Source organism: Ursus americanus, chromosome 4 (assembly GCF_024610735.1).
Source record: "Ursus americanus isolate L20-20 chromosome 4, mUrsAme1.1.p, whole genome shotgun sequence".
Classification (NCBI taxonomy): Eukaryota; Metazoa; Chordata; class Mammalia; order Carnivora; family Ursidae; genus Ursus; species Ursus americanus.
In genome coordinates this window covers 44,405,262-44,432,317 of record NC_142130.1, presented here as the reverse complement: position 1 = coordinate 44,432,317, position 27,056 = coordinate 44,405,262, and the positions used below count along the sequence as shown (strand labels likewise).

Here is a 27,056-nt window from a genome sequence, read left to right as displayed (position 1 = left end):
AGCGCCCTGAACAAACCAGAAAAACAGCTCTCCTCCGCGGCGCTCGCGAGCCCGCAGTAGGCGCGGCGGCCAGACCCCGCAGGGGCCTGGGGCGCCTCCCTAGCGCCGCCCCGCCCCGCCCGCCGCCCGAGGTCGGCCCCGCCGCGCCCGCGGGGGGCGGAGTGCGAGCCCGTCGGGAGGCCACTCTGGACTCTGCACCCTTGCGTGTGTGTGCCCTGCTTCCCGCGGGCCGCTCAGCGCTCCTCCGCCCGTCCATGGAAGAGGCCAGATCCCCATCGCCGGGGGAAGACCTGGAGCTCTTGGCGCTCGGGGGGCAGCCCGACGAGCAGAAGCCTCTCAATGGAACCGTCCAGGTTATCCCTCTTTCGGTCGAGGAGCCGTGCCCCGCCCAGGTAAGGCCTGCTTGGCGCTGCGGGCGGTGTCCGAGCGCACTCTGAGCCGGGCTGCCGGCCAGGACCCGGGCCTGGCACCCTCAAAGTTGCGGGGTTCCAGCCAACTCTCCTGGTGTCGCAGACGCGGAGCGCTGGTGCGCCCTGGAATCTTCTGAATGGAGCGGACACTGGAGCGCGCTCCCGCCTGAGCCCGACAGAGCCCCTGCGACCCCTCCGATCCCTCTGACCCCCATGGAACTTGAGGAACCTTACCTTGGAGGTGTGTGGCTCTTCTCTTCAGAGAGAATCCCCAGGGTTAGAGGTGGTTTTAAAAAGTTCTGTAACTTTCAATTAAGTATTTTCCTTTTCAAGCAGGGAGAAAGAACTAGAGTGATAGGTGGAGTCTTCTCTCTTCAGAATCACCTTGCCTTAGCTTTACTGCCTTGCCATTTCCACCCACCCTCCACCCTCCCAACACTCACCCACTGCCCAGCCATCCCCTATCCTGCTTCACACCCCCCAGACATACACTGTCTGTCCTTTACTGATCTGGCCTTTTGATTTGGTAGGTTTTAAAAGAGACCGGGAGAGGCGAGTGAATTTGTCTGCTCAGTTGATGGGAAGTAATTTCAAAGTTTTTGTCCGAAAGAACTAGACTGTGCCTCATTTGCTTTCCCTCCTCTCAATCTCTAAAGGAAGCCATGGTGGGGTTTAGGCTGAGCTCTTTTCTGATCCAGCCCTGGCAGTGATGGGAACATTATTCATTCTCATCAAATGCTTGTAAAACAGCAGAGACTTTGAATTCACAGCCATCTACCTTCTGATTAACCCTTAAGACTGGCTTGAGGTTTACAGGGTGCTTGGAGCTCCCCATATATATGGCTCCAACCTGATCTTTCTAGGTCCCGTTTCTCCACTCCCCTCCCTTTGACTCTTGACCTGCTGATTTCAGGGATAAGCAAGGACATCAAAAAGGGAAAAGCATTGCTTTTGCCTCTGCATCGATTCCTGGAAACGCTGTAAAGTCTGCTTTTCTAAGGACGTATAGGTACCCTGAAGAGTGATTTGGGACTTTATGTTTGAGAGAAAGGTGACCCCCACAGAAGAATGAAGGTTAGAGGAAGATGGTCTGTTTCCTGTGCATTGGCCACGGCAGTGGGCTTGCTGTGTCAGTCCTCCAAGGCAGGGTGTGGGAATGGATTCGGGAGTACTTGCTTCGTGTCAGGTAGACTCAGGACATACCAAGGACTCCTGGGACTCAATTCAGAGATAGGTGCTTTGGTGACAGTTTCAACACTAAAAGGTGTGCCCTGCGGCAAGGTACTAAGGTCTTTATGTTCCCAGCAGTCAACTGGTCATGTGGTGTGGTTAACCGGGCTTTTCTAGGAGGCCTGGGAATGCCTTGCTGAAAGCAGATGAGTAGAAGAACATGCCACACACATGTAGGCCATCAGTATTTTATAAGTGTGTAGTACCGACCCCGGAGAGGTGGCTCCTTCGTGTTCTGATTACTTCCTCGTCAGCCAGCTGTACACTGATAGCCTAGACTTCCTTGGGAATTAGTTCTGTAGGTCGCCAAATAGGAAAAGCTACGGGGAGCGACAGAATGGCGTGAAGGTGAAGGGTATGTGAGCACTTGGAGGGCTTTCAAATATTTGAACAGGAAACATTTAAAAAGAGAAAAAACATCCTCATCTAATGTGTTAGTCTTTCTCTTTGGTTACATAGAATAGGTTGAAGTGTATTTTATTTTTTTTAAAGGACTTATTTATTTATTGATTTATCTATTTATTTATTGAGAGAACATGTGCACCCACAAATAGTAGGGGGAGGGGCAGAGGGAGAGGGAGAGAGAGAATCTCAAGTAGGCTTCACGCTCAGTTTGGGACTGTTGGGAAGAAGATAGCCCTCCTCACGGGTAACTTCCTAGTTGGAAGGGCTGATCTGGAAGAGTCTACAAGGGCAGTGGAAAGAATTTCTTTCCCTTGCTTGTTCTGGGCTTGGAGCTTGAGGGAAATTAGCCCTATTGCTATGCATTGTTCAGAATTTAGGACAAGAATCAACCGGATTTTCTGTGGGTGGATAAGTGGATTAAATCCCACAATGAGATTACAAAGTACAGATTTTCCTACGTGCTAAGAAAATTTTTCCAAATGTATATAATATCTGCTCTTAATAGAGCCAAAGAGAAGAAAAGCTTTTTGTATCTAAGAGAGAGAGATTCCTGCCATTGTTGCAGGACCTTAGGTCATGTATTTGGATCCCTACCTGAAGAGGGATGTGACTGTCTGGGGGCCTGTTCAGAGGAAAGCTACAAAAATTCTCCGGCCATGTGATGCAATCATAGAATGTAAGATGCAGTTTGCAAAAATCACTGGAAAGCACCCTGTAGAAAAACCTGCCTGTGGCTTCTCCTCGTGACCTAGTATTTGGGCATGAGAGAAAGAAGATGCTAGTGAAGGAGGCAGTGTGTCTTTGTGACCCGGTTTTTAGGGGAGTTTCAGCAGGTGGCACACACCTGCTGTATCAGAGGCTCTTCACCCTCAGGGCACAGTGGAATCTCCTGGGGGACCTTCTAAAAAAATACAAATTTCTTGGTTGATTCTAATGTGCAAAGAGCTGAGAAGCACTGTAATTTATTCTTGGGTTGGGAGTAAGCTGATGGACTACCTCACAATGACTTCAAGTCTGTGAAGATTAATTTTGCAAAGGCTAGTGTCTCTCCCCCAGGGCTGATGGCAGGCAGTGAAGGGGCCAGGCTGTAGGTTGGCAGCTTTGGGCTGGACAGGAAGAGGCATTTCCTACAGGCGAGGGCTGTGGCCTTGCAAGGTGACTATCTCTAGGAAGTCAGAGTAATGGTCTCTTCATAGCACCAGGGTCCTAGTGTATTATTTCTAAGGGAAATCATAAGTGAAGGCACAAGAGGCCAAAGAGGTCCACTGACTCTCATTTTGTGGTTCATTTGAGACTCCAGCCCCTTTCATTTTGTACTAATCTTGTGGTCCTGGCTGCTTCTTGTAGAAGGACTGAAAGTGGCATGAGGCCATTTTGTTCTCAGGACCTCTGTAAGTAGGAAGATATGTTTCTGTTCCCTGGGAGGTTGAAGATTCCTTGTCCTGGGACTTCCCATGTGCCTTATTGGGCCCTTGGCTTTGGTGGCTGTGAAGCAGTTTTCAGTCTTCGGGTGGGGTGAGAGGTGGCTCTGTCCTTGGACTCTGGAAACACACCTACCTCAAGAGCATTTTCTTCTGTCCAGATGTTCCCTTTATTGCTCCCCTCACACCCGACCAAAAGAGCCAGTATAAAGTATACTCAGGGGCTCTAGAATGTCAAATTACCTTTTTAAAAATTCTAGAACCTTCTACAGTGTATTAAGAGCCTTATACCTGAATGAGGCACAAACGTGGGATGTCAGAATGAGGAAGTTTAAGAACCACCCCTCCTTCTATCTGGTTTCAGTTTACCTTGGAAGATAGGCTGGTATCTGTTTATCTTTGAACATGAAACCAGACAAAGCAGGGACAAATGAGCTGTGTGGAGAGCTCATGTTCTGGGGGATCTCTCCATGGGCGACGTGGCAGGGAGGCCTCCACAAAAGGAGGGATCTGACCTGGCTCCTGAAGAGTGACAAGGCTTCAGAACAGAAGTCTCAATCCTGATAAAGCAACTGATTCACTCTGGGAGGCTCAAAATTACAGACTGGGGTGGGGGGGTTGGGGCGCCTGGGTGGCTCAGTCGGTTAGGCATCTGCCTTCAGCTTAGGTCATGATTTTAGGGTCCTGGGATCGAGCCCTTCCTCGAGTCTGCTTCTCCCTCTGCCCCTGCTCCCTGCCGCCGCCCCAGCTCATGCTCTCTCTGTCCCTCAAATGAATAAATTTTAAAAAATGACAGGCTGGGGCCTACCGCCCAGTCTGGTCCCTCCTCTACAGTCTGGTCCCCTGTGTCCAGGTGGGGCCTAGGTGTGTGCAGTTGAAATTCCCCCTCTGCCGACGTGCAGCCAGGCTTCATTGTCTGGTGGCCCTCACCACAGCCACGAGGGGGAGGAAGTCAACCAGGTGTTGGCTCAGGAGCCCGGGAGTGCCTGCCGCTGCTCCGTGGGACAGGGGAGCGCGGTAACGATGGCTCCCTTGTGCGGAGGTCCTAATGTTTGTGCGGCGAGGGCTTCGTGTCCGCGATGTCTGTCTTTCCAGCAGCCCTGGGAGCCAGGTTTACGACGTGACAGGTGAGGGCTGGGGCTGGTGAGCTTCGGCAGCTTGCTGAACGAGGCCCTGCCTGCAGGTGTGGACGGGAATGGCGACAGGGAACCCACTTTCCCCCTCGGACGCCGTGCTGTCTGTGTGGGGACTCCCCAACGGCCCAGTGGGCAGCAGGAGAAGAGTCACGGTCGCCGGTAGAGCGGGGGCGGCCCGCGTGGAGGCCCCCACGGCAGCCGGGCACGCTGGGGACCTGGAGCCCTGCACCGTGACGCGGGGGAGGGGGCAGTGGACGAGAGGGGCCGGCTTCGCCGTGACCGTGACCGTGACCGCAGCGCGTCCTGCCGCCCGCTCGGGCTGCATCTTGGGGTCCCGCTCCTGCGGGGCCGTTGGACTCACACGAGATGGCGTTGGCTCCATCAAGCATGGCAGTTGTGGCCTCCCTACACCCGCGCGGCCTCCTTCCTGGAGTCGCTCCCACGCTCCTTTCACGTCCCTTCGCAGGCCCCGATGCGGTGGTGCGCGCCCGGCGGAGCCGCTGAGCTTGCCCTCGCCCGGCCCTCTCCGAGCCCCACGTCCTTTTTCTCTTCATCTTCAACTCAGCTCCTGTGCTGGAACCTTTGCTAGGCCCCCAGCAGTGCTGCGCCAGAAGTCCGGACTGCTCTGGCGGCACCGAGAACCCTCTCGAGGGCGCTCCAGCCTTTCACTGTGTCTCTTTTTTTTTTTTTTTTAAATATTTTATTTATTTATTTGACAGAGATAGAGACAGCCAGCGAGAGAGGGAACACAAGCAGGGGGGGTGGGAGAGGAAGAAGCAGGCTCATAGCAGAAGAGCCCGATGTGGGGCTCGATCCCATAACGCCGGGATCACGCCCTGAGCTGAAGGCAGACGCCTAACCGCTGTGCCACCCAGGCGCCCCCTTTCACTGTGTCTCTTAACTCTCGGGACTGGTCTCCGGAGCCCACATTGCCGGCCGAGGGTCCTGCCGGCCAGCTCCGCTCTGAGTCAGCATTGCGGATGCTCTGTCCTGGGTTGGGAATGCCTTTCCCTGTCCATCCTTCAAAGTCCTGCTCCCCCCCCCCCCCCCCCCCCCCCCCCGCCCCACCTCAGAACCCCCAGGGTATTTTCTCCCTCACTTTAAAAAAAAAGATTTTATTTATTTATAGGGGATAGAAAGAGAGAGAACGAGCAGGGGGAGGGGCAGAGGGCGAGGGAGAAGCACACTCCCCGCTGATCAGGGAGCCAGACTCCCTGGGCTCCATCCCAGGACCCTGAGACCATGACCTGAGCCAACGGCCTGAGCCACCCAGGCGCCCCTCCCTCACCTCTGTGTGAGGTTCCATTCTGCTTCTTTGTAAACCCGACTCCTCTGAGTGTAGCCCAGAGAGGGCAGGCTCCTGGTGCCTTCATTTCTGTATCCCTGGCCATTCAGAAGTGCTTCTTGAAACCAGCGACTGCCTCACAATGTCCCTCTGCTTTCCAGGCGAACAAAGAGAACCCTTGGAGCTCCTGTAATAAGAAATTGGTTGGAAAGTGCAAGCTGTGGATGGTCATCGCCTCGGTTTTCCTAGGTCTCGTTGTAGTCATCATCGTAAGCTTGTGTCTCATTGGAGGTAAGAGATTTGAACAGGACTAAGCTGGTGCATTTTACGAACTTACTTGTCTATGACTTACACTGATATGGAAGATGTGCTCGTTGCTAGTTCATTAGCTATAATATAAATTTAAAACTGGCTTGGGATTGTTGGGTGGTAGCTATCCAAGGTTCTTTGTTTTATTTCATTTTCTATTCGTTTAATAAGCTCTGAAAGAAGCATGGAGACCAGTGTTTTACTTTAACCTCTGCCCACTGGATCGTGATGACTTCTTTTTTTTTTTTTTAAAGATTTTATTTATTTATTCGACAGGATAGAGACAGCCAGCGAGAGAGGGAACACAAGCAGGGGGAGTGGGAGAGGAAGAAGCAGGCTCCCAGAGGAGGAGCCTGATGTGGTGCTTGATCCCAGAACGCTGGGATCACGCCCTGAGCCGAAGGCAGACGCTTAACGACTGCGCCACCCAGGCGCCCCTTGATGACTTCTTAAGCTTTAGCTTAAACGCTAATTTATATTTTGTTGAATCTCTACACCTGCTTATTTGAAATTTTTTTCTTATCATTTGTTTCATAAAATAATTATTGTACTTCAACTGATACCCAGTACATAATTATAATGATAAGTAATGAATAGCCCATTGGAAAGCATCGTAAAAACGTTATAGAACCATGTATCTATATGCTGTCATTACTTTAACTTATTTTAGAAATAACTTTATTATATTTGTGTTGTATGTGTTTACAAAACAAAAACTTACACGGTGCTAACTATATACTTTACATATATTATTTTATTATTTATTTTTTTTAAAATTAAAAACTTTTTTTAGAGATTTTATTCATTTGAGAGAAAGAGAGAGAGAAGGAGCACAGAGGGAGCAGCAGAAGGAGAGGGAGAAGCAGGCTCCCCGTGGAGCAGGGAGCCTGATGCAGAGCTTGATTCCAGGACCCTGGGATCATGACCTGAGCCAAACGCAGACACTTAATCCACTGAGCCAGGCATGGAGCCCTTCATGGTGCTCGATCTCACCACCTGAGATCATGACCTGAGCTGAAATCAAGAGTCAGATGCTTAACTGACTGAGCCCCCCAGGTGGCCTGATCAGATTGTTTTTTTAATCATCTTGGGGCCTACCTTTAGGATTTTCAAAGCTATGTTGAGACCATTTTGCCAATTCACAATTATTTGTGAACACTTTTTAAAAATGACTGCATGATGTAGTCTTCCATACCATTTTAAAGCTTTTGAGGTAGTTGCTGATTTTTTATGATTATAGATATTAAGGTTTTCATGATGCATAAATATAGAATTCTCCAGTGGGCAGTCATTTCAGTTTTAAAACAAGAAAGAAGAATATTGATTTTATTTGTTAGTGGGGGTGATTGCAGGGGCAGTGGGTGCTTTTCTGGAGTTGGGATACTCTTGAGGGTGATCTGATCTCTGTAAGGATTTGGATTGAGTCAGATTCTTCTTAATAAACCCAATCTTGGATGAGGAGCCCCCGAATCTCTCCAGAAGGGGTCCTGGGAATTTTCTTCAGGAACTACATTTGCCCTTCATCTCCTGTTCCTTCTCCCAGCCTCTTCCTCTCCTGTCTCAAGGTGTTAAGGTCCCTGAAGGAATAGGGAAATTCGATGGCATATGCCAACCTCCAGCATGTGTTTCTCAGGCAGGCACCATGTTTGGTTAATTACTTAGGGCATTGTTGAGGTGGGATGGTGGTCCTTAGAGGCCACAGGCTGGTTTCGCGGTAGGGACAAGTTGGTAAGAAGTGCTACATCTCCTCAGGCATGCTGAGGACAAGGCTTTTGGTGTGAACCTTCATGCTCCCTCTTCCCATCAACTCCCACATGTGGATGTCGAAACCGAAGTTGAGCCATGCGACCTTGTCCCGTCCAGATTAGGTGGTGCTGTCCTGCACATTGGCTAATCTGTCTCTTGGCCCCTGGGGCCTATAACAGAGAATGATGCAGCAGGAGATATTTGGGATTCTAAAGCACAAGACCCAAGAGCTGTCTTCCATTCTCAAAAATCATCCGGCCTCTTCAACTCCCCAACAGCAATCTGCAGAGGAAGGGATTCCCCTTCCTTCCATCGTGTCTCGAGGGACATGGGAGTTCATCGGATAGTATTGAGGGAAGAACTGCACAACACTTGTAGTGCAATCTTCATTTTCAATGTGGTTATAAAATTGTATTTCCAGATGTTAATGCTGTGAAGAGATTGGCACACTTTCGCATTTTTTTAAATCGGAAAAATACTTGTACTTCACTTGACACCTCAGCCCTCAGGGGTTTGGGCCTTTGGGGAGAGTCATGGTAGGCGGTGTGGGATGGGGAAATGCCATGGGTGAAAGGCTCCCTTCCTTGACAGTTCCAGCCTCACCCAGAGCAGCCCTGTAGGTACTCCTGGGGTGACCGTAGGCAGTAATTGGCCATTGCCTCATTGCCGAGCCCCGTGATAGGAATCGAATTCACAGAACCTCTGAGCACTGTGAGGAAGGCACTGCTGTCTGGAAAAGCAGTGCTGGCGGAGTCAAGGGCTGCGCGTATGGCTGGCTTCGTTAAGAAGTGAGGTTCCTCAGGAGCTACTTTTGTTGTTTGGTCTCCTGTCCCCGGGCCCTGTGGCCTGCAGACTGAGGCTCAGAGACAGAGACGTGTTAACTGTGGAGCTGGAGAGCACACGGCTGTGGACAACAAACAGGTCCCGGCATAGAGGGGTAACGAGTTGAGGAGGGGACAATGGGGTACCCAGGGTGAGGTGTTCGGTACGGAGGTATATCTTGGCACTGACATTGTTAAGAACTACCATCAACCAAGGTCTATTTTTATTATTGTTAATTTTCTACAGACTGGACACCCTTGATTGCCTGCATCTGGGTGGGGGGTGTCTCCCGCCACTTTGCCCTTGACATGCCATTGAAATGATGGCAACTTCAGGATCATGGCTCAGCTTAAGGCATTGAGCTGGGGCTGCATACACTGTGCAGGAGATGCGTATGGTAGACAATGAAATCTTTTTAAAGTGGCCAATTTGGGGAGCAGAGCCCAGGGAATCCTGTTGTGTCTGGAGGCTTGGTTTTGTCTCAGTTCTTCAGGGAAAAGGTAATGACGGATTCTCTTCTTCTCCCTAAAGAAGTATAAAGTCCTTGATGTAAATAAGTGGTAAAAGGGGAAACCCCCCCCCCCAAAGTCATCTTCTTTCTGGATAATTTAGAAGATCAGTTAAGCATCTGCAGGGGTTCTGCTTTTTTCGCCGAGTTGCCCCAGCCAGGGAGGGGAGAGACTTGAGTAACACCCTACTCTTGAAACTCTCGTTGGAGTAGGCAAAGAATTTTAAATATTATAAAAGCCAAACTGTGACAAGTAGGTGGACACTTAGAGATCCAATTTGAAGGCGATCAGATTTAGCATTCTAGGGACGCCTAGGTGATATTATTCCCCAGCATTATGGATTTCTGCCTGACTTCTTTAGTCTCTTTCCAAACAGGTGTTTCCTTGGGTAGGAACACTATCGTGCTCAGATGTAGACACTTCAGAAGTGCCGTGTGTTGAATGGATTGTTTTGTCTTTGCATTGGGTGTAAGAGCCACAGTTTATGCTCTCACAGCGTGTTGGCAGGCAGACAGGTTGCACAAGGCAGTACTCCCTGGTGTAGGGTGACTCATGGGAAAATCCTCGGCAAACAGCATTAGCAAGTTATAAACTAGCAAGGTCCTTGGGGGCAGGAACTTAGTAGCAAATCGATAGGCCCTGTTCCTTGAAACTTCTTTGCCTTTTTCCCTGTTTCTCTTTCCCTCCAATCGCCTATGTTTCTCCACCTTCCCAGGACCAGCCTCTTCACCTGTGCTCCCCAGAGGATCCTCCCCAGCCTCTCCTGACCCGTGGACCTTCAGATCTGTCCACCGTCTCGCTAAGCATCCTCAGGCTGTTCTCAACTGCGGCCTCTTCAAATGTGCTGGCAATGTCCGTCCTTCAAAACTTTCTTCCATCAGAATCTTGCTACTTCATTTTAGGAATTTTTTTCTCTTTCTCTTTTTTTCACTGGCAAACTTCTAGAAACAGAGGTCGGCATTTGGATCTTGCCTCCTGCTCACTCCTAACCCATTAGTTCCAGGACCCTGGGGTCATGACCTGAGCAGAAAACAGACACTTAATTGACTGAGCCACCCAGGCGCCCCATGACTTAAAATATGTAACATAAAATGTGAAGGAAAACTTGTTGATTAAAGGGTTATTAGCATTTTTTTCCTTGTTTTGCGACAATTTCCTATACTGGGCAAGTTTTCAGCTATGAAGACCTAACTTTATTATTGGACGAAATAATGTCATGACTTACAACAAAGAAGGGTGCGGGGATAATTCTCTGTGTCTGGGGTCCTCAGGATCACTCCTAGAGCCTGCGATTTTCTGGGAGAATTCATGGGACTCAGCATATACTCAGAGAGATGATTCTTGATGTGGGAGCAAAGGCAAAAGGAGATGTAGATACAATTAAATTCCTTAAAACTTGCAGCCTGTTGACAACTACTTGACTCAGGCAGAGTAGGACATTCCTGCAGGAGCTCGGTCTTTAAGTGATGCATTTCTAGAGGAAAAAACCCACCTAAACTTGACAATAGCTAGGCGTCCAGGATCATCCAGGATCCCGTAAGTCCTCTTTAACAAATGAAAATCCTTTTGGAAACTTCCTTTGTCTCTGTCCCTCCCAACTTAAAAGTATCTAATCAGTTGCTCGTCACAACCCCAGTACAGCTTTTTCTGCCCATGGGTACTGCCCCTGTGCCTTAATAAAACCACTCTTTTTGCACCGAAAACGTGTCAAGAATTCTTTCTTGACCGTTTCTCCCAGACCGCATGTCAAATCACATCACTTGTGCTTTATCATAGCAAAATGATATAAAGCAAAATCCAGGGGAAACCAGGCACAAACTTGAGGACACATTTAACTGCTGCAGCAATCAGATGTAACAACACGTGGAAGTGTTGTCTCCCGGGGAAGCTCGTCAGAGGCTCAGTGCCCAGGGTTTTACTGGGGTTGGTCCCGTAGGCAGCCGCTGCCTGGCACATGCTAAAATTCCAGATCCCCAGAAGGCAAGGTGCTCAGCATAAGCCACATTGTTTGTACCAACAGCAGGTACCAACTGGGGGGGCGAGGTGGGAACCCTTCCAGATCTAGGTTCACAGAGGCCAGCCGGGGGCCAGCTTTGAGCCGGTCATCTCAGGCTCTGGGAACTGGGTTCCTCAAGTTCCCTTGCTCCTCATGCCTCCCAGGGAATAAGTATCAGGATTCTTACTTCTTTTCTCCTGCCTCCCCATCATACACTAAGGGCCTTTGCAAAGTCTGGCCAAAGAGGCTGCTTATGTCTGAAGCATGGGATCTGAGAGTCAAGTCTACGGCAAGGTGAGCGCCTGGTTCTGCCACCCACGCCTTTCTCAGGGCCAGAGAGGTGGTTCCTGTGCCGGCCCAGCGGGGAGGCCGCCGGGGAGCCAGGGGAGCAGAGTTGGTACCACGAGTGCCAGCTTCTGGCTCCTGGCTCCTGACCTTGTGTGTTTTTCCTTTGGCTTTAACTGCTTAAAAATCAATTAGCTCACCGTCATTAGAGCACCAGCAGCCACACACAGCTCACTGTGCCAGGAATGCAAGGCCCTCGGGCCCTGGGGCTCTAAGTGCAGTTTGTTTTCCCTTCTATAAACAGAGTGTGTGAAAAAAAAGAAAAAAGTGTGTCCACATTTCTTTCCTGTGGGACAGACTACAGAGTGGCGGCTTCCTGCCCGTCTTCTGTCTTCCTGGGAGATGTCAGGACATGGCCCACGGGCTCATGTCTTGTCCCCACTCTGTTTTGGTCTATGATGTCCCTTCCTCATCAGGGTCTCTGACAGCCTGGAATGGAGGTGATTCACTGAAGTTCCTTGCTCCCAGTCCCTGGCCCCCATCACCCATTGTTCACCCCCCAGACCCTGCCCAGCACCCGCCTCGACACCTGTGGACACAGCTAAAGCCGCGGGTTCCGTTCAACCAAGAAATTCACGTTCTTCCCACTCCCTCCCACCGACTTGTCCCCCAGTTTGTGTTCAGTGGAGTCTGGGAGCTCTTACGGTGTAAAACAAACAATTTTTATCATAATGGAGGCCAGCCCCTGTCTTCATCTGGTCTGGCCGAGAAGACAAAGCATTTCTGCTTGTACTTGCTTGCTGTGTCTGGGCTTACTCCTCGCTGGATGCTCCTTTTATAGCAGCCAGGGGAACAAATTATTTTTTTAAGCATGTGTTTACTTTACTTTTACTTTTTATCGCCCCCCTTTAGTAACTTACATCGATGAAGATGCAAATGAAATACTTGAGTTGTCGTCAAACAAAACCTTCTTGGTCATGCTGAAGATTCCGGAGGAGTGCATTACGGAGAAGGAACTGCCTCACCTGCTCACGGAAAGGGTGATTATATCTGCAGCATCGTTTGCAGAGTCCTTAACATGAGACTGGGGGTTCTTCGAGGGGTTGGCATAGAGCGGTCACGAAAGTAGCTTCAGGCTTGGATTCTTTGTCTGGATTTTGGCAGAAACCGAGTCTTAGAAGCGGATTTTCTATAGGGCAAAGCCTGAGGGAGGAGCCCTGCCCTCCAACGAAATGCGTCCTGGAGGACAGTGCTTGTCTATTCACTGCAGTCTTACGTTTGGTTCAACCTGTTGTGTCCAGGACGTGCTAGACCGCATGCTGAGTGCTGGGCCACAGAGTCTGGGCCCTCGTGGGGTGTCAGTGCCAGGAGAGGAAGCAGTTAAATAGAGAGTTCTAGAACAGTATGCTATGTTCTATCGGGGAGATGTGTAGAGAATATTTTGCAAGCACAAGGAGGGTCATCTAAATACCTGAGGTGTGGGTGGAAGCTTGGAGGGCCTCTTGCAGGAGGTGATACTCAGGATGAGTCTTAAAATATGAGATAGGAGTGTTCTCGATAATACTAGGGGATCTGCCCCGCAGTGTCCTGCTGCTTCTTGTGTACCGTGCGGTGGGGACTTGCAAGGGTGAGGCGTGAAGGTTTTCCTCCTCTTTGGTAAGGCACTGAAACATTTTCATCTGCTTGTTGACATGGTCAGCTTTTCGTGTTAGCCCTTCTGGGTGGTGGTGGAGAGACACTGGAGGCTGAGGGCTTAGTTAGAAGGAACTGCAGTCGTCCCGGTGATAGATGCGGGGGGCCTTGACCCAGGGCAGTGGCCGGGCGGTGGCGGGTGGGGGGGAAGGTGTTGGTAGATAAGGAGATGTAAGAGAGATTTAAGAGGTCGTCTCGCTCAGCGGGACTTTATGGCTGGTTGGATGTGGGGATGAGGGAGAATAGGACTCCAGGCTCCTGGTTGGGTGGCCGAGCGGGTAGGTGGTGGCTTCATTGGTGGAGCAGGAAATGCAGGAGAATGTCCTTCGTGCAAGATGAGGGCATGCAGCCTCGCCATGAGGGCTGGTTGGGTTCACAGCCAGACCCAGAAAAGTATTTAGTAAGAGTCTAAGCGAGACCAGCCTGCCATCCGTTACGCCCTTCTCTGCGGCTGTCGGTGGCATGGCGGGAGGCACTTCATCTGGCTTCCATCTGACCCCTGGGAGAGCTTCCGCAGGAAGTGATTCTCGGTCACCCCAGAGTTAGCTTCTGGGCACCCAAGTGCATGTTATTTGATTGCGCCTTTGGTCACAGGGCTTTGTGCTCTGGGGTGATTATCTGGGCTTCTCTTCCTCATTCTTTTCCTTGTTTAAGTCTTATCTGCAAGCCCCCTTTCCTCTTTTTCTTTCACCTGCTTCCAGAGCAAGTTGCTGAGTGAATGGCCTCTTGCCTTTTTCCTTGTGATTGTTTTTTTTCTGCAAGGGTTTTTGCATTTGCTGAGCAGAAATGAGATGAGTCAGCATCCACACATGTCACGCGTTACAGACCGAATTCTGTCTGTCGAAGGGACGTGGATGTTAATCATTCATCTTAGAGCTGTATCGCTTGCATAGAGCCAGACAGGAGCAGATCCGGTAGGTATTTTTAGCTCATGCTGTGTAGTGGCGAAGGAGCAGGGACTGGCATGATCCCTGGGGCAAGCCCACAGGCCTGTTCGAGCTGCTTCCTTCTCTGATAAATGGAAATCACTATGCTCTCCCTGTATACCCACAGGTGCATATGAGATGCATATAAAGAACTCTGTAAAACTTTTTTTTTTTTAGAATGATCTGGCATACAGATGATGAAAGTTAAGGCACAGCGAGTGAAAAAACTACTGCCCCCTGGTGTTCCAGTCAAATCTGTTCAGGAACAGAAGTGAGAACTTAAGGGTTACTAGTCTTACTGTCAGGTCAGGAGCCCCTGTCTTTTGTTCACTCAGGCCAACTTCTAGAAGCTTCCGGATATGGAAGGTAAATGGGAGTGGATAGTGGAACACCATGTCCTTGCTTTTGCTTTATTGCTTTGCTTTTCTAAAACAGTTTTCCTAGGCCCTCCCTTATCCCACTGCCAGAATTTTCTTCTCTTCCCGCCGGGGCTCGCACCTTGTGTTACCCTGGCCCTGGGTGCTTGATGCCGGAGTTAACAATGGCACGTCTGCTAACACGGGGAAGATACCTCCCTGGTCTTGAATTAGCGACTCTGCCCAACTCCAGTAGTCAGCTGCCTGGGCGCCTAGCTCAGTGAGCTCCCAGCCTCAGAGGCACAGCGTGGGATTCCAGAGCCAGGGGTGAGGAGCCCCCACTTCACTTCGTTGGGCCCATAGTAGTGTGGTTAACTGCTCCCAGATATATGAACATGTCCCAATGACAGCAGGGGACCGTGTCACCAAAAAGAATCAGAGTGGGCACTAATAGTGATCTGGTACACCAGTCCAGCTCTTAACGTAAAATTTTAGTTTAAATTTTTTTCTGAGAGACGACTATGTGCAAAATAATAGTAGGCCCCAGGGGTTAAAAAGGAAGGAGAGGAGAGCAGGAACAGAGAAGGTTGGGAGGACATCACCCCTGACATAACACATTTATTTGTGTGTGTGTGTGTGTGTGTACATATATGTGTGTGCACGTGTAAGTATGTGTGTATGTGTGTGAATGTGTATGTATGTACGCACGTGTATATATGTGTGCATATGTATGTGTTTGTGTGTGTGATGTGTGTGTTTGTATGTGTCCATATGTATGTGTGTGAATGTGTGTTATGTATGTGTGTGAATGTGTATATGTGTGCATGTGTATGTGTGTGAACATGTGTGTATGTGTGCCTGCATGTGGGTGCATGGGTGTATGTATGTACATACTGTGTGTGTATATATATACGTGTGTGCGTATGTATGTGGGTGAATGTGTATGTGTGTGTGCATGAGTGTGCATGTGTGTGAATGGCAGATGCACGCATGTACTGTGTATGCGTGTACATGTGTGCACATATATGTATGTGTGTGAATGTGTGTTACATATGTGAATGTGTGTACGTGTGCACGTGTATGTGTGTGAACGTGTGTATGTGTGCGTGCATGTGGGTGCATGGGTGTATGTATGTACATACTGTGTGTGTATATATGTGCGTGTATGTATATGTATGTGCGTGTGTGTATGTGTGTGCATCTGTGTGAATGTGTGTGTCTATGTGTAAATGTAAGGAAGTGCTTGGAAAAATAAAACCCCATCCATAGCATCCCCCTCCTCCTCCCTGTCGTTGGGAGCAGCCCTGTGACAGCCACTTTCTCATTCCTGCATCGGCCTGCTGGCCGCATTCTTTTCTCAGGGGCTCAAAAACTATAAGATGACTCAGTCATTTTTTTCCAAAGTTCTTATCACTTTATGCTTCTTTCCTCTTTGATATTCAGGGCACTTTCTTTCTTGCTTCATCCTCATATGTAAAGAAAGTGGGTTTTAGTGTCTATAAACCCTGGGACTGGCTCCTTATGAGCAGAGTGACCTTGGGCAGGTTTCATACCCTTTCTGCATGCTGTTTTCTTTATTAGTAATAAGGGAAGGGGGTGGTAATGCCTCTTATGTCAGGTTCTTATAAAGATCACAGCAAAAATACAAGATTGGAGGCGTACACATTGTGGATGCTCTGATCCCCTCTGCTCCTCTTGGAAGGGACTGAATTGTCACCAGGTGAATTAAGTGGGAGCATATTGTGAAATGTAGGCTCCTTGAGATTCTGTTCAGAATTGGGTGGGAGACAAAATGGGCAGAGCTCCCCTCCGGACACTGCTCTTTGGGGTGTGTCTGCTGCGTGCTGCTGGGTGAGGTGAGAGGGCACTGAGCCGTAATGGGTACAGCTGGGCCGCTCACCTCAGGGTGCTGTTGGATGCCACTGAACCTTCCAGAAAAACGTCAAGGCTGACTTCAGGCTAGGCAGGAGCGGGCCTGGCTGTGGGCTCACTCCAGCCCCAGAGCTGGGTCCATGGTAGAAAGTGTCGCCAGATCCCAGGGCAGTCCTCCCGACTGATGCTAGAACCTGTCTGCCAAAGACCAAGGCATTTAACCTTCAAATGCCAAGTTCACAAAAGTGCAATGTATGTACCTTCAGCTACCTGTCCTCAAGTCCTGCTAGGCTAGGATTCCCATCTCTGAAACAAGATGAGAAGGCCAATGACAATAACAAGAAGATATTGGTAACATAAAAGCAGCTAGTGTCCAGAATATCCACAAATCCTTCAGATACAGAAGATACAGATACAGCCAAGAAACAGACAACCCACGAAAAAGACAGGAAACCAAGAGGCAAATCAAAGGTGAGAAATCCCACAGGAGTTCATAAACACACCTGAGAAGATACTCAGTCTTTTACCTATCTCAATCTACTACCACGAGTAATAATGCAGATTGGAACAATGTAAAACAATTTTATACCCCTTAGATTGGCAATAATTTTTAAAAGTCTGGTAACACCAAGTGCCAGCAAGCCTATGGGAAATGGAACACTGGCAAGTGCTGAGATGGAGAGCAATTCGGCAAGATTTAGGTGGGTTGGAGACGCACCCACCCTTGGACCCAGCAACTCCGTGTTTCTGCACATACTCAAGGGAAACTTTTACACGTCCCAGAAGAGAGGCACAGAAATGTTCCAGGAAGATTACTTGGGCGGAGTTCGTGATAAGAAAATTGCAAACGCTGCACATCCCCAGCATAGGGGACTGGACAAGCTGGTGTGATCATTTAACAGGATCTCTGCGGGAGTTAGGAGTCAGCTCGAAGGACCTCCATCTCGGTGTACCATGATGGGTAAATTATCGAATGTAATTTTGGGTGAAAAACAAGCAAGTCACAGAAGACCACGTAGAATATGGCACCTTTTATTTGAATAAAAGCACAAACCATGAATTGTTATGATTACACAAGGAAGTAGTACATTGGTAAAAACCTGCGTGAAAAGGTTACATGCCAACTTCAGGACAATGGTTAGTGTCGGGGGCGAGAGGGAGAAAAAATAGGAAGAAGAGCGTGTAGGAGTAGCTTCGGCTTTGTTTTGCTTCTTCGAGCGAAGGGCTGAACTAACTACCGTAGAAGGTGTCGGTGGGAAACCTGGTAGTGGGCACACAGCTGTCATTTTGGTGTGTGAGTGCAGTCTTCGATGCATAAAGGGAGAACTCCGCAATCACAGACCAGCCCCGCTGGGAAAGTGCCGTACCAGGGGCCTCCATGGCCGTGTCTCCTTACAACGAAGCTCTGAAGAAAGGAGACAATAAGCCCTTGTCCGGTGGCATGCTGGGTCCTGAGGGGCCTGCTCTGCCGCCTGCTCAGCCGCTTCAGTGTCGTCTCCTTCCCAGGGTCCTCCAGGTCCGTGTGGGCTCTGGCTGCTGACCACGCTTGCCGCGAAGGCCACAGGTGTCCGCACGACATGGGAGAGATGTTGAAAATCCCAGCCTGGCCACCTGCTCCTTATAAATGAGGTTCTTTTAAATGAGCCTTGAGTTTTGGGTGGGGAGCGAGGCCCACATCTTCCTGTTTCTCGATGCAGAGCCTCTGGATAAGTGAATTCCGAGCGAGCGGAGACACTGTCTACCAGGAGCTTTGCTTTGTCGGGTGGTACGCAGTACGATCCGTCTGTAGTGCGTGCGCCCGTTTGACTTGTTCCTGTTCGTTTCAGCTCACACACGTGTACACTTCATCCCCGTTGCTGAGTCGTTATTTTGCTTCAGTGGAAATGACGGACTTCAGGTAAGAATGTGGAGCCTTCCGTGTTGGTCTCTTTCTCTGGGAAGCGACACCCATCACCATTTATCTAGAAGGACCTTTGGGTCTCAAAGCACAAAGGGAACCGATGATAGAATCACAGACTGTTGGCTTTGGAAGGGTCTTTGGACACCCACCAGCTCAACTCCCTGACCTTCCAAAGGAGCAACGCGAAGGCCAGATCAATTATATGCCTCAACGAGGTCACACGGCAGAGAGGAAAAGCCAGTCCCGGTAAACCATTCCTGTGTAACACATATCCTCAAATAAGCTAGGGGTAGGACTAGAAGGAGATCTCAGAGGGCGGCTGGGTGGCTCTGTCAGTTAGGCGTCTGACTCTTCATCTCAGCTCAGGTCTCGATCATCTTGATCTCAGGGTCATGAATTCGAGCCCCACGTTGGGCTCCGCGCTGGGCATAGAGCCTACTTAAAAAGAAAAAACCAGATCTCAGGTAGTGATGTGCTATAAATGATATAATCCATACTAGCTTTTGCTTTTGAGGAACATAATTAATGAAGGAGTTCATGCTCCTTGTATAATATTAAAAATATAAAGACATGTCATACAGGAAAAGTCTACCTTCTCCCTTCCACCCCAGCCTACTACCCTTGGATTTTGCATTTTCCAGTCAATTCCATACACAGTACATTTCATTCCCTTCTACTGAATGGACTGCCATCAGTGGTTTGGTGTGATTTCTTCTATACATGTATTTACCACATATTCTTCATATACTAAACATGTATAGCTTATACATACACATATATTTTTCTTTTTACATCTCTTAATCTTAAATACTTTGTCTACAGGACTTAGATGGAAAGCGTTTGTGTGTAGAAGGGCCATTTAATTGTCTTTTTATATTGTTAGGAGAAGATTTACATGACAAAGCTATATTATCTACTATTCCTAAGATACCTCTGGACTGTGACCATCACAGATGGTGTTGTATTGAAATCCCCCCTCTGAAACTATACATTTCCCAGACCATAACCTTCATACACCTGGGAGAGAAGCCTGCAAAGCAGGTGGTAGCACCATGGGATGGAAACACAAGGGACCTGGAGTCTGAAACTGCCTGCTGCGGTGGGGTTGCCTTGGCAACGACGCTCTTCCTCCTTCTTTATGGACCCCCCACCGTGTGTGTTACCTTATGGTGACATCTCTGACATTGCTCATTCTAATCACAAATTCCTGGTATTAAAATGCCAGTAGAAAAGCCCAACACATTTTCCTCCATGTACTTGCCCCAACTTGCAATTTCAAGACAGAGCTGAGAAAGGAAAAACATTCAACCGGAAGGGTCTTTCCAAGAATCCAGCCCCATATTATGGGTCTAGGGAAGGTGGGATTGCATAATGGGTTGGGGTCGGCATTGGGGGAAGAAAAAACATCAGAAAGTTGAGTCAAACTTGGCTAGAAATCTGAGGACTTAATGTTAGAGAATTTGTTTTTTAAGATATTTGAAAGAAAAATCCAAGGGTTTTAGGATTTGGGATAGAGAAGCTTGTACAGGAAGCATTTTTGTTTCATGTTAAGAGGTGCAGGCAGAGTTTTAACAATGTTGAGTTGAGGAACACGCAATTGCCCCCCTAAAATGTGCTACCGCTCATGGGCAGGAGGCAGCCAGACTCCTGGCCGCCTGGTTTGTGTCCCCAGGGGATACTGACCTCGGTTCTGCCCCAGCCATACCCCTACAGGAACCTGTGAGAATGCCCGTTGGTTCATCAGCTGCTGGCCCACTGTAATGGTGGGCAGCCGAGGCAAAGCCTGCAGGGTTCTCTGTTTTCCTGGGAAACCCTCCTTGCCCCCTCAAAATCTAGCTGTAATGTAAACCCCCCCGGTGGGTGATCTGACACGGTGGGACTAGGTTGGGCTAGCGGGACCGAGGCAGGGCAACCCTCTCTTTCACCTTCTGGCCTGTCTTCTGGAAGCCAGCCTCTGGTCATTTCCGTAAGCCAGCCTGAGTCCTTGCCCACCTGTGGCAGTGCGGGGTGGCTGAGCGTCTGCACGTTGACCATGGATAGCCATAATTGGAAGGTGGAGCCCAGGGGACAAATAAGGACACCTGCAAACTTGTGTCGCCGGCTAAGAGTGTGAACGTGCATTTTCCAGCCTGCCTGTAGCAGCATTCATAACACGAGAGTTTCTCCAGAGTCTTGATGGTATATTGTTCATTCGAACGGCAGGGTTTGGCACGAGTCTTGGCTGGCTGTTGCAGAGTTCATCCACGGCCACACTAATGCAAGAATACTGGCCTATGTGACCTCTGGCCACAAGAGGGAGCTCGTTCCCTGTCCTTAGCAGGGACAGCGGTCTGCTTCTGGCTCCTGGGAGTGTGTCCAGTCGGTAAAAAAACTGCTACAGGGGGAGTCTCACATGTGGCCGCCTCTTAATTATTTTATTGCTGGCTCTTAATCTGGGCCTTCTCGAACCAAAGTTAACAGGATAACTTTGAAACACCTAAATGTTGAGCAAGCATTTAACGAGCAGTATGAGCTACTAATTAACTGAAGATAGCCCTATGATTATTTTTTTGGAAACGGAAAAATATGTTCTGGGAAGATAAAAACTCCTTTCCTTAGGTCCCTTTAGTGAGAGTTGCAAAGCTGGGAGCCTCGGGAGGTGGAAATGGGACAGAACAAGTTTCTCTCTCTAGAGACAAACCAGGGCAGTCTGTGGGAGTTCAGGAGTTCTGGAACCAGCGGGCGACAGGGAGCTCTGCGTCCTACCTTAAACACCGTATAGGTTAAGGTATGACCTTGTTAAACCCCAGAGCTCTGATGGTCACTTGTCCGGGCAGAGGGTGGATGGAGCGTGGGAACGTGGAGCAGGGAATACAAGAGGAGAACATGGCTTCCCTGTCCCCAGGGGGTAAAAGGCTGGCCTTGGGGCCAACGGTGGGCCAGCCTTGGATCTTCCTTGACAATAGCTGGGTCACGATTCCCCCTTCAGTGGCCTTTCCCAGTGGACTCCTAGAGGATGGGTTTTAGGTGGAAGGAAGAGGTTAGGGTCACCTCGGCGTTTTGTGAGGAAACCACGGAAGAGGGTACTTCTAGACCCGTGGGCCCTTTGCGGTTTTGTCCTGGAAGAACACGAGGAACTACAAACGTGGTCCCACTAACGTTCATTTCCTGAGTTGCAGTGGGGTTCCGTTGACACAGGTTGCTGTCTCTGTGCCTTTCAGCGGTGCAAATGCCACCATAGCCTACGAGCTGCGGTTCGGGGTTCCTCCAGAAGACGACGGCTTTATGAGGCACGTGATGAGTGAGGAGTTGGTGCGGGGCGTGTTGCTGCAGCACCTGCACGATCACGGGGTGTCTGGCTGTGAGGCTTTGGGACTGGACCCTGCGTCCCTCTCGCTGTACGGTAAGTGGGGGGCGGCGGCGTCCGCAGGGTACAGGTCTCGGCCCCCCACGGGCAGACACGGGTGGCTGGGAAGGCGCAAACTGTGAAGATGAGGACGGCTAAATGCCTCCTCGCTGCCCTTCGCCCACATTCGAAGCCCCGGACCCCACTTCACGGTATTACTCGTAAGCTCCTCGGAAAGGCCGCGGTTTCCCCAGAAAAGTAAGGTGGGATTTGGAACGAATAACCCGGCCACGCTGTCGACAGATGAGCCCATCACGGGGAACCGGTCTCTTTTTCTGTTGAAGGCCGCTGAGCGGCTCACGCCAATAGAGGGCAGAACACGGCAGAGACGGCTCGCTCTTTAGGAAGGTGTAAGACACTTACTCTGCGGCCTTTGGAAGCGAGAGTGCAGTGAAAATCGGCCTGCTATTTAATACGCCTGGAAGACAGCCTGCTTGTCAGAACCGGAGACCTTTCCCGATTTCGCACAGACCTGCCGAGAAGCCTTGGAGAGGTGCCTCCCTTGCGTCTGCACGAGGACTGCGGCCGGCCTCTGGTCTCACGTCCGCTCTGATCCCGCGCTGGGAGAGGCAGGGCTCCTGGTGGCCCCCGACGCCGGCGTCCCGTATTCCGCCCCCACGAGCCCCCAGAAGTGCTTTCGCACACTCGTAGTAGTGAGCGCTAGCCGAATGCGTGGAAAAGGCAGCTCAGCAGACGGGCTAGCGGCAGGAGATAGAACCGAGAGACGACAAAGCGCCCCTGTAACCACATATATGCGAAGGGGCGTTTATCATAATGACGCATCTCTGTGATGACGGGAAGTGAAGTAGAGTAGGCTAATCCTCATCTAAGAAGGCAAAGAGTTTTATGTACAGGAGTTCTGAGAGCTTTCTTTTTCCCAAATAAATAGAAAGGATGATGTTCAGAAGGCCAGATCTTAGCTCGCCGGAACGGAATGGTTTCCTCACAGAGCATCTGAATAAATTGTGTGTGTGGGCCAGACGGAGGGCATACATGTGGAGAGTGAAGAGGTTATGCCCCCCTCTACAGGAATCTTAGGAAGAAAGAAAAGAAAGCCCCCTCTGTACTATGCTGGTTACCAGCTTTTTCCAAATGTAGGCGAGGAAGGTAGAGGAGGACGGTGAGAAAAAGTTGAGAAAATTATGGGTCGGGAAGGCCATGCAGAGTAAGGCAAAGGGCAGGTGGCCTGTGAGCCTGGGGAGAGCTTGAGCAGACCTTGAGCAGACCTTGAGCAGACCTTGAGCGGACAGCCTTGGAGACATTTGCCCCGGGCCAGACTCTGCATTGGGCCTCACGGTTGCAGCTGGGAGCTAAGCAGGAAATTGTACTGATCCTCTGAGACATTGCTGTTGCGGGGAAGAGGGTGTTTCTGTGACCCCAGGTCCACTTTCTAGAGCATGCATGTGCAGTATTTGAGCCATTTGATATTTTCAGGAATATTAGTATCAGTCAAATGGAAGAGGACACAGTGACCGTTAGTAAGTGAGGAAGGAAGAAGAGAGACCTAGAAAAGGCAGGCAGGCCAAGGGAGGGGACAAGCTCAGGCAGAGATAGGCAGAGGCCCCTGGGAGGGGCCCAGTGAGACCCCGTGTGTTCTTAGGCCACTTTTCCATGTTCACACGCACTGTGGGCCTGAGGGTTAAACCGCCCCTCCCATGACCCCCTGTGATCATCTAGGCAATTCGTGGTAAGCTGGGCAGCTGGTTTCCTACAGAGATCATGTTCTAATTCTGCAAAGAACAGACTCTTTTTTTTTTTTCATTCAAATTTTAGTTAACCAGTCAGTATTGGTTTCAGGAGTCGAATTCAATGATTCATCCTTTACATACAACACCCAGTGCCCATCACAAGTGCCCTCCTGAAGACCCATCACCCATCTAGCCCATCCCCCACCCACCCCCTCCATCAACCCTCAGTTTGTTCTCTATCATTAAGAGTCTCTTATGGTTTGCTTCCCTCTCTCCTTTTTTTCCCTCCTTCCCATATGTTCATCTGTTTTCTTTCTTAAATTCCACCTATGAGTGAGATCATATGGTATTTATCTTTCTCTGACTGACTTATTTCACTTACCATTATGCTCCCTAGCTCCAGCCACATCATTACAAATGACAAGATTTCATTCTTTTTGATGGCTGAGTAATATTCCATTGTCTATGTGTGTGTGTGTGTGTGTATATGTCTATATATATAGACATATATATAGACATATAGACACATATATATACACATATATATACATGTACATATATACACCATGTCTTCTTTATTCATTCATCCATTAATGGCTGAGTAATATTCCATTGTATATGTATATATGTATACATATACATACACATACACATACATAGATACATATATTCATATACATATATGTATACATATGTGTACATATACATACATTTACATACGTGTGTGTGTGTACACACACACACACACACCCCATGTCTTCTTTATCCACTCATCCGTCGATGGACATTTGGACTGTCTCCATAGTTTGGCTGTTGTTGATAATGAAGGAGCAATGACTTAAAAATTCTTTCTTCCATGTAATGAGAACTGTTAAGATTGACTGTCTTAGCAACTTGCAGACGCGCCCTACAGCAGTGGTTCGTGCCGCCATCGTGCTGTCCGTGACATCCACAGCACTCATTTATTGTATAACTGGAAGTTTGTGCCTTTTGACCACCTTCCCCCAGTCCCTCCACCCCCTGCCCCGCAACCGGTCCAGTCTCTTTTCCTATGAGTTTGTTTTTTCTAGATCCACACGTGAGGTCATGCAACAGTTGTCTTTCTCTGTCGGACTGATTTCATGCAGCGTCATGCCCTCGAGGTTCAGGGAATTGTTTTAATAGATCTCACCTCCCCCTCCCCTGTTTCTGGGTTACTTCACCTTATGGATGTTTGGGGGCCCAGGGATGAGGAGGGAAGTCTGTTTCACAGATGTGAGTTATTATAGACGTCTTGACCTGAGTTAGTTATTTTGTACTGTTTTCTCATATGGGAAGGTGTCGGCTAGTAGACTAACTGAGAAACAAAGGTACAGATAAGATTTATGTGAGCAAAAAGAGGAAAAACCCATGGGCAGTGAGAACAGTGACCCTTGTTTGCACATTTTTGGGGTAAACCGATGAGCCGGGTGCTGGCAGAGGAGCCCGTGTGTGCGTTCTGTCTTTGAAAGGACTGCTTGGTATCAGCGAAAATCATCTGGGTTGTTTATAGATCCCCCAGGAAACTTGGAACGTTTAGCTAAGCAGCACTAATTCTCAAGTGGGGGCAACTTGGCGCCCCTACTGCACCCCCTGGGGTATGGGGCGATGACAGGAGACATTTGTAGTTGTCAAGAGTGGGTGTGTACGTGAGATGCTAGCTTCTTGTGGGTGGAGGGCAGGGCTGCTCTGCACGTCATACAATGCACAGGACGGCTCTCTACGACACAGAATGACCCAGCCCATGATGTCAGCTGCCGGGGCCCTGTGGTAGAGCGTGGGCTGTCTGTGTGGTGTCCCCACGTCCTCGCGCAGATGTCTCCTCCTCGGTCGGGCCAGGTCTTCACCCTTTCCCTCAGCAGACTTTCTCACAAGCTGCTGTAACATTTTAACTGAAAATTTAGAGGTTAGTAGTGAGATTAGGAAGGACTGAATATTTAAATGTCCTCAGCACCCAACAGGCCTCATCTAAATGTTATTTATCATGAATTATGCCAAAACAAGTGAATTATGTGTTATTTGCTTTTTGAAAGGCATTCAGAGGTGTGTGTGTGTGTGTGTGTATTGACCGAAAAGAAAACTTCCTCTGTTTAAGGAATCTACAAGCATTTCAATTTTATAGCAGAGTTTATATTCAGACCCATTGAAGTAAAATGAAAGCATCAATCTTTAAAATAATCATGATTTTTAAAAAGTAGTGACTTCTGCTTGTCTGTGTTCACTTTTCAGAATGAAGGGGAGGCTGTCGGTCTGCATCTGAAGCGTTCCACTGAGTTTGGGGATGAGAGAATTCACTTTGTTTTCCAGAGAAGATCCTTCAAATTACCATGGAAGGCCTGGCGATGCCCGAAGGGGAGGAGATGGTCCTTCTGCTCCTGATTCTGCATTTATGAAGTCTGGGCTCTGTGTCCAGCGGAACAGCCCCTGTGAGCTACCCCTGCGGGGTCTGGTCTTGGCAAAGGCAGGAAGCCAGATGGAGCGAGGGGATGGGGTAGGTGGGTGGCCCCTGCTATTCTTGGAGCACCAGTTGCCTCCACCCACAGGTGCACGCTTTCTCTTTCGTGCAAAGGTGACCTTTCAGGCGGGACCCGTCAGCCTGTGCTGGTGGAAAGAGCGGGCAGGCTGGAGGTGAGGGGCCGCCGAGCCAACCACTCGCGCAAGTGTCGTCCCCCCCCCCCCCCCCGGCTCCCCACTCCCGTCGCGTACTTGATCTACCTCTTTGCAAGACTGTGGGGAGGGCACTTTCCCGGACCAAAGCAGCAAAGTCCTGGCTCCAGTTCCATGACCTGCAGGGGCCTGTCTTCGCCAACCAGCCTCAGCGCGTCATGCAGTGTTACGGGTCGTGCAGCTACCGGAGAAGACGCTTGCGCATCTCCTCGTTGCTCCGGGGACTCCTGAACACGCTTTCGGAAACGTGGGTCCCTGTGTGTGTTGAGTTTTGAACACAACTGCTGCCTTTTGGGATGGTTTTCACACTTAACAGTGTCTCAGATTCCATCAGAGGACCATTAAGGCTGCTAACGGCGCGCGCTGGCCCGTGCGGCTAGCCTTCCTCTGAAACCCCGTGTCTTCAGCCGTGGATTGTGTATCCTATCGAAGAGGGTTCGAAACAGGAAGAACCACTCTCTGTTTGAAATAAACTGTTGGGGGCTTGATGCCAGTTCGTTAGCAGGCTGGGGGGAATGTCAGCGACTAACGCTGACATCTGGGGACGCAGAATTGCCTAGCATGAGGAGACAGAGGGTTGTTTCGTTGGGAAAATTGTTTTGCTGGAAAGTTTCCAAGAGAGAGTGTTGTGGGCCAATCACGAGCGTTTCTTAGCCCCGGGACCGCAGTTAGATGGGCTGTGGGCGGCTGCTGTGCCTGGCGATGTGTCCCAGTGTGAGTCTCGAGCCAGCTTTGCCCTGGCCTTTTTGTGATCCAGGACTCTGGATAATGTGAATTTGCTTTCTTATTTAACTAGAAGATACGTTTATTGTAACCTGGTGTCTCATTTTGAGGCGAGTGCCTCAAACTAGCCAAATAAGTGCATTTCCTTTCTTCCTCTTTATTTTTTACATGTCAAATGTAGAGGGTAGTGTGTGTGTACTTTTTAGAATGCAAGGAATAACTTTCACGGGGAAGATTTAAAACTGTTCACAATAAATTATGTTTGCGGGGGCGTT

General features: G+C 49.5%; 1 protein-coding gene across 1 annotated transcript; it reads left to right on the top strand.

Moving 5' to 3' along the window:
* C4H3orf52 (chromosome 4 C3orf52 homolog) lies at nt 1-27,056 on the top strand. The gene is made up of 6 exons (XM_045785219.2): nt 1-392; nt 6,049-6,178; nt 12,467-12,594; nt 18,227-18,297; nt 21,501-21,682; nt 25,621-27,056. The coding sequence occupies exons 1-6, from the start codon at nt 255-257 to the stop codon at nt 25,623-25,625; spliced, it is 654 nt and encodes a 217-aa protein (XP_045641175.2). The 5' UTR covers nt 1-254; the 3' UTR covers nt 25,626-27,056.